The following is a 20,276-nucleotide window of genomic DNA, read 5'->3' as shown; positions in this document are numbered from 1 at the left end:
AGAGCTGAATTCTGTCAGTGTGTGTCAGTGGCAGGTGTGCTTGGAACAGGGCTAACAGATTGGGTCCCTCTGTGGACTTAGGGGCTTCTCCAGACTGCTTACACTGGAGTTAGGTGCCCATCTAATGAAACTGTATTGTTTCTAAGGCCAGAAATCAAGTCTAGGCACCCGAGGTATTCTGCAGTCCTTTATTGGATCTAGTAAAAGTTTAGGATATATTTGAACCCAGGGGTTTTGTCCAGCTCTTTTCCTCAGTATGTTACAGAGTCACAAATCCTGTAATCTTCCTCAAGCAATAATAATTGTTCAATTTATCCTTCCTTAACCTATTTCTAAGGGTAATATTACTTACAGAGTGAGACTGGCTTTTCTTGATGACAAATAGAATACACTACTGCTACACTGTTATTAAGCAGATATTCTGGAGGTGGAGTACATAAATACATTACCTGCTGCAGCTGGTTACTCAGTAAGCCATTTCGTTTGCTCTGCATGTAAGCATTAGCACTCCCACTCTTTGCTGCACGAATTCTGGCAAGCCTGGCTTTCTACATAAAGGAAACAAAAGAAAGAAACAGTGCCACTTCTGTTTGTATTCATTATTCTATTTATACAAACAGCTTATTGGAGTCAGCCATTTATGAATACTAATGTCATAATTACCGAAGGGTTGCTTTACACTGGTCATTCAGGTGTAGCAAATCAAGAGAATTTTTCCCATTTAAAATGCAAATTATCTGGAAGTTTTTGTTTGTTTGCATGCATTAACTAAGAAGAATGATTCTGGAGAAGTGGCTATACATATTTTTGCAACATTAGCAAGTTATTTTCCCATTTACTGTGCCTGTGTTTATGTAATTTCTTCTGCCTTATGGTTCAGAAATATTGCTTCCATCTCAGTTTACTCCAATCCTGTGCCTTCAGTTAAAAGTTCCTTGAAAGGAAGGGCAATGATCCAGGAGAACATGACATTTCAACTGCTGTGAGCCATCAAGTGCCTCCACGGTTCCTCAGATCATTCTAATTTTCAGAAAACTATGTGTAACAGAAGGATATAGAAAGATGTCATTATAAATAGCTGTTAAATTCCTATGTCCTTGCTAGTGCTTTTCTGCCCGCTGTAAAGAGTCTGACATATCTTGTGACATTAAGGATACTTAATATGGATCACCATTTGTCCTAATCTTATGAATTTAAAATGCAAACTGCTGAGAGAGGGAGATAGAGCTATGTGAGATTATCTCATGTTTGCGTAGGTAGGTTGCATCACATTAGTGGAGGGTCTATGAGAGGAGGACAGTGGAAAGAAAACAGTAGGGAAGCTCAAAAAATTTTCAGTTAAAATTGCCATTTTAAGTTACTGCAGACTGAACAATGGGAAGCCAATGTTGCAGATGAAACCTGGTATTTAAAGAAAAGACTCTTCAAACTAGTAACACAGAAAACAAACAACAGAGTAGCTTTCACTTTGTTGGCTTTTTGGAGAATGTGGAGTCTTGGCTATTATTCTGCAGCAATGTTTATGCCTAGCTCTTTGCATATGTCAGAGAAAGAGAGTTTGAGATTTGCTTAGATTTCTGGTTCCGAAGGCCAAGAATCAAACAATGACAGCAGCCTAACTGAGGGGGGCAACCAGGGTAGTGGCCCTGGACACCCCTTTGTTGGGGGTGTTGAGATGAACCAAAAGCATCTATTGTTGCAGAGGCAGCTGGTTGCATTTCTACAAGCGGTATGGTAGGAGGTGGCGCTGCCCCACACACCCTGGGCATGGAGCTGCACTGCTGCACCTTTAAGCAATGGTTTAAAATTAGATTAAAATAAGCAATCTTGAATTACTGCAGTAGAACCCAGAATTATGAACCTTGAGAATCAAGTGTGAAGTTCTGGTTCAATGCATGAAAACTGCAATGATTTGCAGTTTTAGCAATTAGTGAAGGGAAATTTTCAGAAAACAGGGAGAGAAATCTCTGTCCCCTTTTTCTCATATGGCATTATTGAATAAAGTCACTGTCTCCCTCCTATTGGCGTGACATGACGGAGTCCTTGAAGAATCATCACAGAAGGAAGTAGCAGGATCAGTACATGCTTGACCCTCTCCCAATCTAGTCAATCATAATTTGGTTTTGAAGGACAAAAAAATATGTCTTTCTACATGTTTAGTGTCATGATTGTAAAAATAGGGACTATTCTCTGCAGCAAAGCAAAGCAAGCCAATCCATGAGGCAAACTGAAAAGAACTATGGAGACGATCTGGTTTATAGTACATGGCATGGACCTGCAGGTTCAGAGACTTTTTCTGCTGCTGCTACAATTGTTCCAAAAGTAAGTCAGACTACGTGGAGCATGCAAGCATCACTAATAGCCAGATCCCAACTGACCTTAAAAGTAAGCCCTGGGAGCACTGCTGAGAAATAAACCCCAATGCAGGCTGCAGCACCTGCTCCACATGTGCCCAGAGTAGACAGCATAGAGTAGGCAGTGCAGACAGTTTCGGAGTGGGCCTGGGTGCCACAGACTGGCCTGTAGTGTACACTGCAGCCTGATGTTCAGGTTCTCCCCAGACAGGAAATGTATCTGTGGCCCAGTGAAGAGGGCACTTCCCCTGCAAATGGGGGGAGTGCAATTTTTCTGTCTTGGGCCTACTGCCAGTACTGTTTATACATTTTACATCAGGCAGTCTCTGGTTACAGTACAAAAATACTTCTGGCACCCCAGGACAGAACCTAGGATTTCACCTTTCCAGGGACCGCTGTATCTCTAGGCTACAAAGTGACACTTCCACTTGCTTACTCTTTTCCCTTTGACCCCATGAATCTTGTACACTTGGCTGCACAGTGACCCAACTTCAACAGGAGGGAACCTGTTGGAAACCCAGCCCACCAGTAAGGGCAACCCCTAGAGAGTCACAGGTCTGAGTACGAGTCCTGTCAGGGTGTGATGGCGCAAGAACCTAGGTCCTTGCCCAGGCAGTCACTTAGTTGTGAGCCTAGGGAATAAAGAACCAAGTCAGAGTTTAGGTCAATAATGTATGGATGGATGGGTGAGGGGGGCATGAGACCTGAATCTCTCTAAAGGGGGAGCCCCAGAATGGAGCAGGCTCCCTTAGGGACTTCATACTCCTCATACTCCTGCTTCCCTTCTTCCCATGACCTTCTGGCTTTAGCTCCAGCAGGAGAGCAGCATGGTGGTGCAGGAACATAGTGAGTGAATTAAGGGCAATCTGGGAAATCTAGTTCTGTTGAACAGCAGCAGGTCATGGGATAGAAGCTGCTGCTGGGAGGAGATGCCATCCCAATTTTTTGCTTCAGAAAGTGGGTGGCTTTTTGGTAGTTTGGCATTGGTGTCAGTGGCAAAGCAACAGAGTGACATCTCCGCTCAGGGGCAGCGAGCTCTAGTTGCTCCTGTGCTGCTGCCCACTGCTAGAGCCACCAGAGCCATGGCCTGCAAAGAAACTCTGGAGGAGTCCTGGCAAATTACAGCTCTGGTTCAGGCCCTCCAAGCCCTGCTTTAGACTGCAAGCTTACATGGGAGTGAGGTACCTACAGTAGCTCAAGTCAAGGTTTCTATGGGTTTTTTTCAGAGCCAAACAGGAACACGTAAGTAGTTCTGTGGCTGACAAATAGGATCAATTAGACTCACACTTTGTGGCTTAAGTGCCTAAACGCCACCTAAGTCCTTATTATATACCTTAGAGGTTTGTTAGGATCTGGCCTCACATCATAAATTTCTTAGGATGTATGACTGGGCATTTCCAACCTATGAGTTAAAAAAGGGTTATGATGCCCCTTTCATTAGGGGAACGTTCACAAAGACATAGAATTTAAGTAATTTTCACAAGTAGAGTGGTCATTTGGGAGGCACTGGTGCTAAGTTGCACAATTATCAGCCCTGTGATCATAAGTTTGAGGCTGTAGCAGAAGCACTCATGGCTCTATCAGATTCCAAAGAATCTGCAAATTCTGCTAAATACCTTGTCATGACATGGACTCAGGAAGAAGATAACATGATTTAATAACATGCCTGTGATAAAAATCAGAACCCAGGTATCCTGACTTCCATTTTGGTGTTCTAACCTCCAGAAAATGCTCCTTGCAATGGATTAGTGACAAGCCCTTTGTGGGGAATAGTAGCCTTTTCATTACTTGCACCACATTTTGAATATAAATGTGTAATACACCTTTTCCCCAGCCTCCCCAGAAAGGAATTATTAAAGCCTCATGCCAGCAAAAGGATTGTAAGTGCTGTATACTATGCAAGGACTTCCCATGAAGTAGGCTGGAATTGTGGGGTGAGAGCATGGACAGAATTCCTTCTGTAAGTTTACAGAACTAGTTCAGATGAAATCCTAAATAAAATCTTAGATCTTATTTCCTCCACATGTCTTTGTAAAAAGAAGAAAAAAATCTTATCAAAAAAATAAAGAAAGAAGAAAAAAGATAATGGGAAATTACATACACATTTTTATAGGTCTTGCTCCCTTAAGATAGTATAGGTATATTCAGATGTACTTATGGGTATATAGACTATGACAAGAGAATCTCCACTTAAAGTAACTCTCATCTACTGTGTGTCACTGGTGATTGAGAGAAAGACTTTAAATGCCAAGGCTTCTGTTCTATCAGTTTATTGCAACGTATTTTGAGGGAATTGCTTGTATAGAGCACTCTAACATGAAAACATCTTCAAAAACAAATACAGTCTTTTGATTCAACCTTTGATTGAGGAGGCCAAAATAGAGAAAGCAATCCTTTATCTGTGTTCCATCTCTGCCAGGGCAATTGACTACCCGCTCAATCTTCCTGGGACACATGAAACAACATATATCTTGGTTGGCGACCAGTGTTTGAGAACCTAACAGAGGTTGGGTTAACAAGTACAAGACTTGAACAATGAGAAGCTGAGCACAGCAGTACACAGCATGTATTCTGAATGATCAAGACAAAGAGGCGAGGGTTACACAAATGAATGGATCACAGAAATGGGATCCCATGAGGCAGTCTACTACAAAATGTGGAGGCCTCAAAAACATGCCTGAAAAGCAGGTCAGTTCACAGAAAAGAAAGAACTGTCTCCTTTTCATACTTCCTCTTAGGACACTGTGAAGACACCTCTGCTGCCCAACATGTTTTTTGGTGGGAGAAACAGTGGCGAGGCTTTGTTCAACTGTAGCCTTAAGCGGGAGTTGTATCCAGTAAATACTTCTGGTTGCTCTATTAATTACTCCTGCTACTTGTTGTTAAAATTATCAATGCACTGCTGATAACACAGTGTGGAAGTTTAAAAGTGATGTTCAGAGTCACCTGCATTTGATAGAGTTCACTGGCACAATTTAACATAAATTAGTTCTTTTGAGTGAGGCAGTGGCATAATGGTGTGGCTGGCCACCTGGGGCACCTGTCACATATGGGCAGCAGTGACTTCTCGTGCTGCTGCTTCTTCTGCCCAAGTTAGTGCCGGGGCAGCTGTCCTGGTTGCCCTGTCCTAGTTACACAACTAAGTGAGGTACCATGAAGAGAACAGTCACTTGTATGTCACTAGAGTGAAAGAAGTTGTATTTCTTCCTGTTAGCACCTTGCATCTGGGTGCTTATTCAGGTACAGCAGAGAAGACTTCACTCATGCCACTTTCAGTCAATTCAAAACCTTTCTAAACTCTCTCCTTTTGTGGATCAACATGTGGGAAAACCAAGAGAGAAAATGAAGCTGTCTGGCAGTAGGGCATAGGACCTTAGAAACAGGACTGAAGGGGTCTCTGGGACAACCACTGTGCCCTGAAGATTTTCCACTCTTCCTCCAATGAGGAGTGCTGACATTTTGTGAAAACAGCTGCAGCAATGGAAGAACATGGAGAGTTTTGCAGTTGCTAAAACAAGGACAAAATAGCAACATTTTGGAAGTTCTTTTGGCCACCCAATAACATTCTGCTGTAATCTTCCACCTGAATCCTTCTAGCAAATGGACCATCAGCTGAGCTCAGATCCCCATGATGTGAAGTTTGTTTTGACACTGTTATGATAGTGATCAATCGCATTTCTCTCTGAAATATTTTTACTTTTCTTCTACCTTTGATTTTACTACTTATAGACTAGTCCCTGAGGGCATTTTTACACATGCTCTGGGGGTGTGGTGTGGTGCGCTTTAATCAGAGTGGCTCCAAGAGCTGTCCTAATTAAAGGGCTCACAGCATCTTGTGTATCGGCTTCCCTGTGCTTCAAAATGTTGGAGGGGTGCTTTAACTAAAACACATTGAACAAGTTTTAGTTAAAGTACTCCCGCCACCTTTTGAAGCACAGGGATGCTGATACACATGACATGGAGCTGGCTGGAGCATGCTAATTAGCACATTACAGCAGATTTGATTCATCGAGTCTGTTCCAACAAGCTGTAATTACAGTGCATTGGAGCAGCCTCCCCGCAGCCTCCCTGCACGCCTACAGGTACCTTTATATTCTACAAATGGTGAGATGCAGCACCAGCACAAAACTTAATAATATGAATGTTTTTTCATGGTGTGAATCCCAGCATATGGAAGCATCTTAAATTTCACCAGAAATTCGGTCTATCTGATTTAGAGCAAGAGAGAGAGAGAGTGAGAAAGAGAGAGAGAGAGCAAGAGAGAGAGAGAGAGAGAGAGAGAGAGATTTCATTCATTTTAATAAGACTTTAATAGCATTAATATCCATTGTACTGGCCATCATATTTACTATCTTTCTATCTGCCTTTAAAGTCTGTAGTACAGAGTCTTGAATCTTCATGATCTTTTAATGTACAGATAGAAGTGTCTTAGTGTATTTTTGTGGACTCAAGATTAATCAAATGGCCTGAATTCTCGGTTCTACTAAGACCCCTTTACATTGCCATGGGGCTTTAAAGTGCGCCCAAGGGTAAACTACACCAAATGTAATTTTCTTTATTAATTTCAAATAATTGCAAATATTTCATATTAGATTAATGATAATTTAGATTATACAAACAGTATAGAAAAATTTCCTTTTTACTTTCTTCAATTTGTGGATCTGGAAATGAAGATCATAAGAGCCTTACCATTTTATTTTTTTATAATCTTTTTAATAGAACTTGTAAATAACATGGTAAGAATTAACCTGAAGAAGAATGCTTTGCCTTCCCAAGCTTGGCTAACTTTATCTTAACTATGCAGTTGGTCCAGTAAAAAATATTACCCCAAAAAATCTTTGCCTCTTGAATAATTCCTGTACCAGCACAACTACAATGACACTCAAATGCTACCATGACAAGAATTAAGACATTTCTGAGTGCATTAATTCCGTATCCACTAATTGTAAATATTACCTATTTCATTTGAGAGATGGAGGTTCTATTAATTATTCCTCTTAAAGCACAAGTTTTTATGCTTTTGGGCTGCATTAAAAAAAATCTGCGGGTTAAATACTTATAACCCCACTGAAGTTAAAACCCATTTAGTTTTAAAATCTTGTATTAACCAGCATGGTGCCCTATTACAAATGCTCTGCCCTGACTTGCTAGATGCCATTAAGAAGTTGTTGCACTTTATCCTAGAGCTAGTTGTATTTCAGGAATAGCTAAAGCTATTAATAAATTGACAGGCAGATACAGCATGCAAAATCAGTAAGTAAAATAGATCACCCAGTCTTCAGGATAAATTATACTATATAAATAAAAGACCCAGACTTAATTTTGATGTAAATCAATTCTTTGGGTTGCTGGTTGCTAGACATTTTATTACAGCATCAGGCAAAGCTTCTGAGAAAGTGTTTGTGCAAGTTGGTAATTATGGATTTCTCTGGCCATTTAGGAATCAGTATTGATAGACTCTGCAGGAGCTACATTCAGGTTTCACTGCCTGAGAGGCAGTAAACATATCGCAGGGTTTTTATGGATACAAAAAAGGGATAGAATACAAGGAACACATTTAGGGAAGAACATCATGTTCACCAAAAAGAGAACATTTCTTTGTAGCTCAGCTCTCAACCCATGATACTCCTGAAATACAGGATCAGGTGTATCCATGTGTCACAGAGCACGCGGGTGCCCTGCTCCTTAGAGCAGAAACAGCTAGGGAGAGAGAGCCCTAGCAGTGAGTGGGGAGCCCAGCTGCTAGTTACTAGGGCAGCCAGAGTAGTAATAAAGAGGCACAGGTGCTGGTTGCTGGGACAACTGCTGTGGGTCAGCTGACCGGAAGGGGGCAGGGCCTGACTTATATATATACCCAGGCTGAGGCTGGAGAGGGAGTTTTCTGCCAGCAACCATAGGGGTGGGATCTCTGCTGGAGCGAGAAAAGGAAAAGGCCAGGATGCATGGGCAGTTGTTAGGGTGAGACAGGGAGACACCCTGTGACAGGCGTGAATGTGGTTATAGCCAGATGGCTTAATTTATGTTGTAGCCAAGGGGCTTGAGTTTGTGTTGATGGTTTACTGTTTACAACTGGAGGACTGGGTGAGGCTATTAGGGGTTGGAGGAGGCCTCATAGGGGCTCCACGGTAGTGTGGGGACCCTGGTGCCAGAGGGGTGCAGCATTTGGGGGTGCACTGACCCCAGCCCTGAGAAGGGGAGCAGAGAATTGGAGGCCAGGTAAGGCTGAGGCTGCCTGAGCCCTGCAGGGGGTTTGAGACCCCAAGGAGGAGATTTGGGGCCAGGCATGGCTACGGCCACCTAAGCCCCAAGGCTGCGGTAACCCCAGAGCAGGGGGTGGCACGAGGAGGCCCTGAGGCAAAGGGGGCAGCGCCTGTGGGGCATGGTACAAGGGCGGTTGCAGCCACACAATACAGAACAGAGGCCAGGATACAACAGAGCACCATGTCCAAGAGGACAAAAGGCAGCCTCCCTTATACATATAAAAGATCAAGACGTGGTGGGCGAGAATGAGGGTGCTTTAATGCGAACTTGGCATGGTAGGGGGCGCTAGGGGAGATCATGACTGCCCCTAGGACTCCACGCTGTGACCATGCTTACATAAAGAAATGTTCTTTCTTTAAATAATAAGGTCTACAGATCATTTACAATAGGTATTTGAGTCTGCTTTGCAGCTTGGGGCAGTTAAGACAACTTCTATACTCAGGATCATTCAAATAACTCTTGATGAGAAGAGGTTAGTCGAAAGCCCGCCAAACTGGTTTATCATGAGTGAGCCCTTCCTAGGTGTAGGAGCCACCTTGATAATCTGACTTCCATGTAAGGCTTGGTGTATGGGCAGTGCACTTGCAGATGCTAAAAATTCTCTTTGCAATAAGACCAATTGTCTTTCTTATTGGGTACATCTACATGTTCCCCTGACTGCGCAGTTGGTACTGTGCAGTCATTTAGTATTTTCTAGTCATTTTCTAGAAAGTAATAAATAACTGTGCAGTACCCACCAGTACTGCACAGTCCTGGCACTGCACGGGTCATAGCTGCGGCATCATGGTTAGTGCCTGCCAATGCTATGTTACCATAGCTTATCACTACGGCAATTTATTAAGGAAACCCCAGCAGATACTGACTGTGGCAACCAGAAGAGGTCTGTTAACTGTGGCAGGAGCAGAGCTCATTGTGTTTCAGTTGACTGGATGTCATTCTCTCTTTTCTGGTAGTCATTCCCTAAACTGATCTCTGCCAACAGATGAGATAGTTTCACGTGAAGGAGAGAGCTAGAATTATCATATTAAGTCTGGATCACAGAAACAGGTTTGTATATAGCATTTAAATTCCCAACAACCTCCAGTGATTTCTGTTACCACAAGCATCATTATTTTCCCTCATTATGACCATCATTTATCATCTTTAATCTCCTGAGATGTGACACTGTACCAGATTGTATTTATCCTCAACCTCCATAGCACCTTTTAGGTTTATATGCCCTGAATTTAAAATACAGGCATACCTCGTTTTATTGCGCTTTGCTTTATTGCGCTTCGCAGATATTGCGTTTTTTACAAATTGAAGGTTTGTGGCAACCCTGCATCGAGCAAGTCTATCGGTGCCATTTTTCCATTGGCACCATTTTTCCAACAAATGATGGTTAGCATTTTTTAGCAATAAAGTATTTTTTAATTAAGGTATGTACATTGTTTTTTAGACATAATGCTATTGCACACTTAATAGACTACAGTATAGTGTAAACATAACTTTTATATGCACTGGGAAACCAAAAAATTCGTGTAACTCGCTTTATTGAGATATTTGCTTTATTGCGGTGGTCTGGAACCGAACCCGCAATATCTCCGAGGTATGCCTGTACTCCAGGAACAGCAGCACTCAGTGTGTTTTTTTTCAGCTTTCTCTCTGTATAGAATTCTGATCAGAAAAATTGCCAGGATAAAATAAGTAAACTTTCTTCTTCCCTAAAGCCAATATTATTGCTGCCTGGATCCTGCAGAGAGAACCTGAAAGCAAATACAAGATCAAATGGTAATCGATGTTAGTAAAAGAAAAAACCTGCCATACATCTGTAAAACTTAATAATTGTCTAAGGATGCTAAATTGAGAAGGCTTTGAAGAAAAGCCCCTGCTAGCTATTCATTTACATGTTCCAGGAGGAGCACTGTTCTGTTTGTCCCTTCTTTCAGGCTTCAAATAGAATGAGCAATGGATGATAGATTATTTCATTCAAGTCATGACCTTTCCATGGTTTGCTGAGACTGGCAATGGGCAAATTTTTGCACATCTCCATAGGTATCTTGCCCGGACAATGCTCAGTGACCACATTTAATCAAAGCTTTTGCTCTTTTGAGAGCCTGGCAAGAACTGGAACTGGTAGGAGATCTGCAAATATTTCTGAGGCAACAGACAGCAGCTACTGACTACAGTTGTTTAAGCTACTACTTGCAAGGAGGCATTTCCTCCTGTTGTATTTCATGGACTGATTCAACTTGCCACATTCTATATTAGTGTACTGCACACCTGTACTCCTTTCTATAGTGCCTGGCAAGACAGGATCATAAAATGACTTTTCTGATGACTTCAAATAGCTTCAGCTTCCCATAGTTTCCTACTTCTATTAAATCTGGAACTGATATGTCAGTGTCTGAATCTAAGAAGCACACTCCTGCAGAAAACAATCATGTTGATGCGTTTTTTTTGTTTGTTTTTTAAGGGCAGCTGGGCAGGGTGGGAAGAGAAGTAGTCAGGCTTCTTATTTTTTTAAAACTATGATTACAATAGTGTCCACCCTTTCATCCTCAAGAAAGCATCATAAGACATTTAGGGTTTCAGATGAAAGTTCATATTTGATTGTTGATATATTTTTGTTGGTCTGATGCCACCTAAAGTTTTCATAACCAATGGAGCAGATGAAGAAGATTACTCCCAGAACTGGCTACCTCTGAAGAGCCTATATAGTGATGAAGCCACTTTTTCTGGCAAGAATTTCCCAACCTTGGAAACAGTGAGTCATGGATACTTGTGAATTCTCTTCAGAAAAGCTCCATGGCAGAGACGTTTGGCTGAGACACCAGCCACTGTGGAGGCAGAAAGAGCCAGGAGCTTCAGTGCATTAGGCAATCTCCTGTTGCCAGGGGCTGGCAGGCCTGGTTTTGTACCCAAGCTGTAAGGGTACTGAAATACCATTGTAATGGATGGCTGGACTTAGCATGAAGAAAAAAGGAATAAATTTTCCATAAAAAAATTAAAAACTACTTTAAAATGAGTAAATTGGCATTGACAAACTTATATTCTCTATATATCTTATTTAGTTAGGCTATAAACGTGCATATCTACCCTGTCTTCTGACTAACTTCAAACTAACATGGTTAACTACCTCTGCTCCTTAGGGAACCTGCCATGATTAGTGAATAGTAATTCTCCTACTAATAAATTACATTCATTTTGGTGCACAGCATAACTTTTGTGAATTCTGCACTGAATCAAAATTGTGAGAGAAAAGTGAGAACACACCTTCTGTGCCTTGCGCTTGTCTGCTCGTTGATTCTGGTGGTAGATACGACTGAAGTTGGAGACAATAACAGGAACAGGCAGAGCAATGACTAAGACCCCACTCAAAGAACATATTGAACCAAAGATCTTCCCAACTATTGTCTTCGGCACCATATCGCCATACCTGGATTAGGGAAACAAACCATTTAAAAACATAAGTTAACACGTCAGTTTTAAACTTGAATTAGCCGCTTGTTCTAACAAATAGATGTTTCACGCACATATACATTTGTCCATGCTCCCATGCTCTTTTAAATTACATAATTTCATTTTTAATTTAGTGCTTATGTTGATACAGTGCCTAGAGTTGGATCTCAATGATCTTTTATGCCATAAAAAAAAAGAAAAGAAAAAAACCCCAAGCCTTGACGATTCTCAGAGTCTCTGGAGCTTGCGTACGTCTCTTTTTAATGGCAGATACTGTTTTTCTAGCTCTGGAGGAATGCAGCAATGCTTAGAATTACCTTGGGGCTTGTAGATAGGGGCTACTGACAGCTTATTATGAGGACTTTGTTCTCTATACTTGATAGTTTACTGTATTGTGTAGAGCAGAAATGTGTAACTGAGTATTGCTGTGTTCAATAAAAAGCTAAACTGCCCTTAAAGTTCCATTTTCTTTTTAATTTGTTTGGGTTATTAATTACTATTACACAGTTGAATAGCATTGTAAATTTGCACAGCATATTACAGAACATGGCTTGTTCAGGCAGTGAATGTGTCTTATCTTACAGTCTACGCAACACAAGACTAAACATTCAGCAAGATGCAGGATAATACTGCAGAAGAGGCAGTGTTTGGGAGTTGCTGTGTTGAGAATAAACGTGTGTTTGAAGAAGGATTGGAAGTGTGATGGAGGAGGTGTGGAACAGGTGATGAGAGGGAGATTCTTTGAGGCTGCCATGAAGTTCTGGATCTGAGGGGGAGATGAAGGTATGGACAGAAGTTTGGAAAGGTGCTGGGGGCAGGAGGGGATAGCAGTAGGAATGAGAGCGAAGACATTTTCCAGAGACAGATTATGTGCGACTTTGTGAATGAGGCTGAGGGACCTGAATTTATAGGGTAAGAAAAAAAGGGGTCAAGGATTTCTCTGATGGCCTATCAGGTACTGAGATTAAGGCATGCTATAGTCAGTGGCACTGACTGATGTAAGCACTGTGGCTAGCATCATCCTCTTTGATTCAGCCTGAATAACCTGGGCTGACTGGGAGCAGCCTTCAGCATGGGTCCAGAGTGAGACTGAACTCATGCCTCTGGAGACCAGTGCTACTCAACTGCCCTGGCATCACAGTCCTATATACAGTAAGAAGAGATTGCTAATGTTGTGAACTACAACTGCTAACAGACTAGCAAGCATGAATCACCTTTCCAGTCCTAAACTTACCTTTTCCTCGGCCCACCTGCATCTATTTTTAGAGGAAACCCATTGCATTTTGTATTTTTGCATGTCACCAGTTATTAAAAAAATGTGATCAGCAAAATTTAAAATTGCAAATAGATGTTTTTGTTTTTATTAATAGAAACAAAAACCATACCATCATATGTATTTTTCTGTACCAGAGTTGGCTATGTCTTGTAAAGCTACTAAGCATTTCTTTTTGATAAATAAATACAATTAACCTTAAACCAATAATCGCTGTTGTTCTAGCCTACATTATCACCAAGTTCCTTGAATCCTTTATAGGTGTCTTTAGGGTTTATTTTACACTTATTTGAAATCATCTTTATCGATTTCCACACTACAACAAAACCAAAAAACATCAGGGGAGTTTTTATAGAAAAGAAACTGAAATGTATGTTTATTCATGGCTGTCGCTGTCAAGACAAATATGTACAATTAGATTCCTAAATCTATAATTAAACAACTAAATGTGCAGCCTGATTTGCAAAATTTCTGGGCACCTGTAAACTCTCCTACTTGCCAACAGGACTTTTGAACAGTCAAAAGGCAGTTGTGGCTCCATTTTAGTCTGCAGCTGTTGGGTTGGGAAATGGTATACCCAGCTGAACACATAAGACTTAAGTTTGTGTGAATATTCTGCAAGTGTTTTATGACTAGTAAAGACTCTAGGCCAACTGACTTCTAATACTTTAGTATCCAGGTATAGTTTAACAGTGTGGCATAGAAATTTTCTAATCATTCTAAAAATTATGAAAAGTTTAACATGAATGTTTGGGATTGTTTGGCTTGTAAAGGTATTCTCAGGCTGTTGTGAAATGACCAGAGCAAGATCTAGCTGGCTAGATTCTAGCCCCTCTCAGAATATTTCAATTTGGATTTCTTAATTCTACTTGGATAATGTGAAACATTGTACCATTTTCCAAACGTAATTTAATCAGCTGATCACTTGATGTTAATAATATACTCCACATTCTTGATAGCTCTAATTTAGGCATTCCAGTATTTCATCTATTTTTTTGTGTGTTGAAGATGCTAAAGTGCAGTTATGTTAAAAAAACTGGCTATTTGGGAATAACAGCTTCTTAATCAACAAGTGAGCTTCCTATGTGTAGTCAGACTCCCTGCTTGTTTTAGTGACAAAATTGGGCTACTGCTACTTATTTAAGGTTAGCCCTGATTTGTTACAGGACAGTGACCTGGATTGTATTCTGGCAACAATATTGTTTCCCAAGTTCCTGTTGCAGACCAAATATTACCTTCCACTATGTGTTACTGAATGCAAACAATAGAATTGGACATCCCCCCTCCCGCTTCACCTGGGGCAGTCTGGGTGTTATGTCTTGTGGCTGTGTCAGGGCTATGTAGTTTTACTATTAGGTTAGACAATGGATTTGTATAGGATGGTTGGAGACAGGTGATACTGCCTCATATTTTTAGCCCCATGACAAACCAACCCCCCCATCCTGACTTATTTGCTTGGCTCCCAGCACTGATGAACATTGATAAAACTGACACCAGGAGTAGCTTGCAGGATGCGGGGTTTGCTGGGCTGGGAGGGGCTGTCCATCTAGGGGTGGGGTGAGGGGCTAAAAATAGCCCATTGCCAAGGAGGATGGATAGGGAAAGTGCAGCTCTGGGACCTTGGAGCTATGCTGGGAACTGTACAGAAGCGCAGGACAGTTAGAATGGTCTAAAATAGCCAATGATCTAAGTTAGACTACCTTGGAGATTGGGTCACCCTTTTTAAAACCAGTTTAACCTTCCTGAAACTCCTGTACAGTTCACATTTAGATACACCTAACTAGAGATCTAAGTGTAAAGTCTGCACCTGGGCGAACTATGTTAGAATGGGTAGCCATTTTTAATGCTATCTAATCTCCCTCAACCTCCCCAAATGTTTGTATGGACCCTCTGTATCTATGGGGTATCTATCTGTCATAAGCTGACTTAAATGCCTACTTCAAAGTCTAATCAAGACAGCCAAATGTTGGGTCTAAGGTAGAAGCTGTGCAAATCTCCATGTGCAGTACTGAGAAGTCAGAAGACTGAATTACAACAGAATCATTACTTTTGCCATTCTTTCTTAAAGTGAGTGAAGAAGGTCGCTTAATAATCAGAATGCATGAGGGAGACACTTATGTGAATTCCAATTATGATCCAAAATACATATTTGTATTAATACTAGCTAATTGTATAACATATATATTTTTGTGTGTGCATGTGTACACTCTCTCTCTCTCTCTCTCTCTCTCTCTCTCTCTCTCTGATGGAAGATATCACACGAATTTTCCTTTTTCTATTGCTTAGTAAATGAATGTGTGTTTAGAAGACAAGGTTTGCTATGAAAATAAATTCTAAACAAAGTTTAAGCTACAGCAGGAAACTCCCTGGAAAAATTAAACAGTGTGATAGGCAACCTTTGAGATTTGTCAGGCATAATAGTTATGAATAAGTCCAGCATATGCATTTTTACAGAGACTAAATATTGTAAAGCAAGCAGCTTAGATTGCCAACATTTAAAAATATCAATGTAATCATGTCAAAACCCACTAGAGGGCATAAAACACCATTAGAAACCAAGTGAACTGATAATCCTTACCACTTTCATATGGCTTCACACACCCCACCCTTTAACACAATTGGATTATATCTCTGTAACAGTATAACATCATTTGGGGTTTCTTGTCTGATTTCTGCTTTATTCATGGAAAAGGAAAAGTTAGTTTCTCTTTTCAGTCTTATGAAAATCATTACAAAAGTATATAATAGTAAATAAAGAGAACCACTCAAATGCACTCAACAGAATTCCTTGTAAAAGGCAAAGTTATTTCTGACTTAGGTGTGACAAAAATAGTGAAAAATAATATAGCTATGTTTTGTAGAAATGAAGCCCCCTTCTGTAGAAATCAGGATTTCACATTTGCTTCAGGACACAGAGCAACAAACTTACTGTTGCTTAGGAATGACAAGATCTGTTCCTTTCTTCCTTTCATGGTCCTTCATGTTGACTGAAGCTTCTTTCAGTCAAGACTGATAATGAAATTTGTAATGTTTGGACTTCAGGTTTTAATCAGATCCACTGACTTAAATTTTAGTGCATAAGGGATGTTCTTTCTTTTTACCTGGTTGACCTGTGCTGTCAGAGTGCTGTAATGCTTTCTCTCCCCTGGTTTCTACTATAAAAAGATCATGGATTTATTTGTTCACATGCTTCCTTCTATTATGGGTAATGACAGTTAACTAGTAGCTTCATGCACAGGCCTAGAGAATAATGTTTGCACAGCTGTTCACCTGGCTATTCCTTTAGCCAGCCAGCCACCCACCCAAACATGCATGTAGACTCTAGAACTGGGTGGCAGGAGGCAAAAAAACCATATCTTGGTCTGTATGACAGTAATAATTATTATGACGAATCTGCAGCCTAGACTAGATCTTAAAATAGCCTAATGGGTCTGGAAAAGTAATACAGTAACACAACATATTGCTGTTGGGGTGAGATTCAAAGCATTAGATACATTATTCTAAATTTTATTCTAACCTAGAGAGCTTCTGTGTAGAGTTACAAACATTTCTTTTTGCAGCTTTTACTGCTTTGAAAAGCCCTATGTTGCAATAACCCTATCTTCTGCTGAGTAGTGATGGATGTGGCTCCCTTCAGAGCCCATGAATGCTGTTCCAAGCATTGACCAGAACGATCACTCATAAATGATGAAAAGCATTTCCTCCTCTCAGGGGCTGATCTGCTCACAGACTTTCCTAATGTTCAACACATGATAATTCAACTTGCATCTCCATATGGTAGTGCATTGTATTGTCCCAGAAGCTTCCAGGCTGAGATTAACATTTCTGAAGTACAAAGTTTTTTAATAAAAACTTTCTCTGCAATTATGTCACCCTCTTCATTCACAATCCCTAAAATATTTGTAAAGATAATTAATGTTATGATTTGTGCAGGGCATGTGATGCACAAGAAGGCTGAAAGACTGGCCATGATTGCACAGTGAGTCTATTGTATAGTCAGCAAAAGAACTCAAGTCACTAAAGCTGTTTGTAGACGTGCTCACCATTTTCTAAGCTGTGTTAACTGATTTGCATCACTAAGTTTGAATCAAATTTTAATCTGAATGAAGGGTTAATAGATGATCATTGACCATCAGGGAGGATTCTGTGCATTTCTGCACTTCTGCAGTAGAGATGGCAAGGGGCATCTTTTGCTACACCTGGTGATGGGCATGAGCAACAGCAAGCCCTAGGTACCTGTTGTATGTACATATTAATACAGTTTAAATTGCCTAATTCAAGGTGCCCTAGTATGCATTAACTTTAATTTTCATTCAATGATTAGTTAATTCAGACTGCAGTCAATTTTAATTTGGACTACAGACATTCACGTGTATATAGTGACAGCTGTAGTCTGAATTAAACCTGGAAGAACATAATGTCTATAAATGGCCTTTTATGGCCTCATTTTCATTAGCTGGCTAGATTTTTTGCAGAACAAAACAAACAAAAAACCAAAAAAAAAAAAAAAAAAAGAAAACAACGCCCTTCCCCTCTCTTGTAGATAGATGTTTTTTCCCATGGCTTACTTTTTCTTATTAAAACATAGTGGTGCCCACTTGATGCTAGCCATTGTGCCCACATAAAGGAATGTATAGGCCAGTCCTGAAGGTCTTATGACTTAAAGCCTCACTCCTGCAAGCTGCTTCATGCATACAGTCTCTTGTGCTCATGGGCGACTATACAGATACTGTGATCTGCATGGGAGGGGTGGGAGAGAAGAATAAACAATCCTGGGTTACACACCCTAATTTTATTTCTAAAAAACACTCTCTAGGTGCTACAGCAGTAGCTAAAAACAGTCATTCTGACAGATGTTTGGAATAGCGCTATTGCATATAGAACTGGATTAAAGCAGAGGCAGTAAAGACCAATTTCTGCCCATGCTAGATCACTGCCTCCAATGTATTAAAAAAACAAAACCAAACCAAAAAACAAAAAACACCCAAACAATACAAAACAAAACATTCTCTGCATATAGCCCTTCTGCATGCAAAGAAAAGCCTTAAGGCATGAATTAATGCTCACCCACATGTGAGGAGAGCCTGATCTGTGAACTCATCATTGATCTAAGTCCTATTGCTTCTTCTTAAGGGGCAGAGCTTAAAGTGGGAAGGGGTCTATGTGGGATGTGTTATTACCTCCTGATTGCCTAATTTAAGCCTTGCCTTTATACTGTAATGCATTTAGGAATAAACAAGTATCTCAATTAATAGAGATGCTGAGGATAGTACTCTGGCCTAACAAGATACACCATAAGAAAAGAACACTTTCATTTTAAAACCAGATAAAAAACCAAACAAATATATCCCGGTGAAGGATAGAAATGGTCCGTTTTGACTAGAGAACAAGAAATGCCAAACATGAAATAATATAATAGAGATATCAAATTATGTTTGACAATTACAAAATGGGCTCCTTGTCTGAGGAGGGTGCAGTAAATTGCTGTAGAGCTGTTCCTTAGAGCTTCCAAGCTGCTTGGTGACTAAATGCTGGCAAGTGGACACTAATTAGTCATTTATTTCCACATTGCATATTACAGCAGATAATTTAAAATGCCACTGGTAACAAGTTTAACTAGGATTTCTAAGCATGTATATGTACTCCAACTGTGTTGCCTTAAGGATCTAACAGTTTTGAGTTTACTATTTAAACATTTTCCAAGTTGTCATCTGGGACTATTTCAATTTGTAAAAGGAAAAAGACACCGTACGTAAATCTGGGATAATTTGGGGCTACTGCTTTTTTATGTCAATGGAAGGCAAAATTATGTTATTTTTTCATTTCCACTAAAATGGGAGAAGCAGGGAAAAGTGCTTTAATATCTAAAATCATTAATAGTAATAAAATAATGTCTGGTTATTATGAAATATATTTTAATTGTAACAACTAGATTATTGTATCTGCTTTCAGAATTTTAAAGTTCTTTTTATGAATGCAGGATAAATTCCTACTTGTATAATTATTAATAGACCATAAAAAACAAGTACAAGAATTACTACTCTTTTCTAATGTCCTTTCCTTCTGTAGTTCACACAGTGTACAATAGGTACACTGTTGATGCAGGAATGACTTTAATTTTATGTGAAGAAAACACTAACTTGGAGGAAAAAAACACCAAATGATTAGATGACATGACTGACCTTTTCCACTGTAAGTCTGACATAACCTACCTTCTTCAGTAGAACATTTCCAAGGGTCCTGCTCATAGAAAGTATTATTTATTTGACCACTACTAATATTCAACAAGATTTTTATGCACAAATGTGTCCAGAGACATGCATGTGTGTGTGTGCGCACATGCACACACACACGCACACACACACACACACACGGGATGTTGTCTAGTTTTTCCAGATTCAGAAACAAGCAGAAAGATGAGGGCTTGGTTTGTGATATATTTATTGTAGTAACTTACAATGGTGAATGCTGCTTTATATGAAACTAAAACAACCATTAGGTGTATTACTAGCATTGATATTAACAGATGACATTGCATTATTTCTAAACACCATCATTCCTGTGTTTCAGCCCTGTAGTATTTGGAATGAAAAATATTAATCTTAGTATTTTCCATCACTGGCTGGTAGCTGATAACAAAAATATAGTTGACAGACTGGGTTGTTTTTGTCATGATTCCTATGCTATTTGATAGGTTTTTACAAATCGGTATTTACAATACAGTATCTCTGTGAAATACCACCTAATACGGTATAATTACTGTGTGGAGTAGCCTCATAAAGAAAATACATTCCTACCTGCTATCTTTGTAACAATGTTTAAGGAGATAAAAGTATTGTAAATTTTTGGTTCTATGGAAACCATTTTTGACGATTTTTTGTTTAAATCTGTCCTCAGACCAATTATAGGAAAAATATAGGAGTAATATTGTAAAACAAACGTAGAAA

At 40.0% G+C, this 20,276-nt stretch overlaps 1 protein-coding gene across 2 annotated transcripts in view; it reads right to left on the bottom strand.

The window, feature by feature from the left end:
* Window positions 1-20,276, bottom strand: part of KCND2 (potassium voltage-gated channel subfamily D member 2) — a 590,039-nt gene that overhangs the window by 16,857 nt on the left and 552,906 nt on the right. For both annotated transcript variants that reach the window (XM_019509257.1, XM_019509259.1), the window contains exons 2-3: window positions 11,871-12,033; window positions 450-548 (exon numbers count right to left, since the gene is read on the bottom strand). In XM_019509257.1, the coding sequence (XP_019364802.1) occupies window positions 450-548; window positions 11,871-12,033 (262 nt within the window). The remainder of the gene's footprint in view (window positions 1-449; window positions 549-11,870; window positions 12,034-20,276) is intronic.

The sequence above is a fragment of the Gavialis gangeticus genome, unplaced genomic scaffold (assembly GCF_001723915.1).
Source record: "Gavialis gangeticus isolate Ggan-Ray unplaced genomic scaffold, GavGan_comp1, whole genome shotgun sequence".
In the NCBI taxonomy this organism is placed as follows: Eukaryota; Metazoa; Chordata; order Crocodylia; family Gavialidae; genus Gavialis; species Gavialis gangeticus.
The sequence above is the reverse complement of the archived record's forward strand: the minus strand, read 5'-3'. Positions and strand labels throughout refer to the sequence as shown.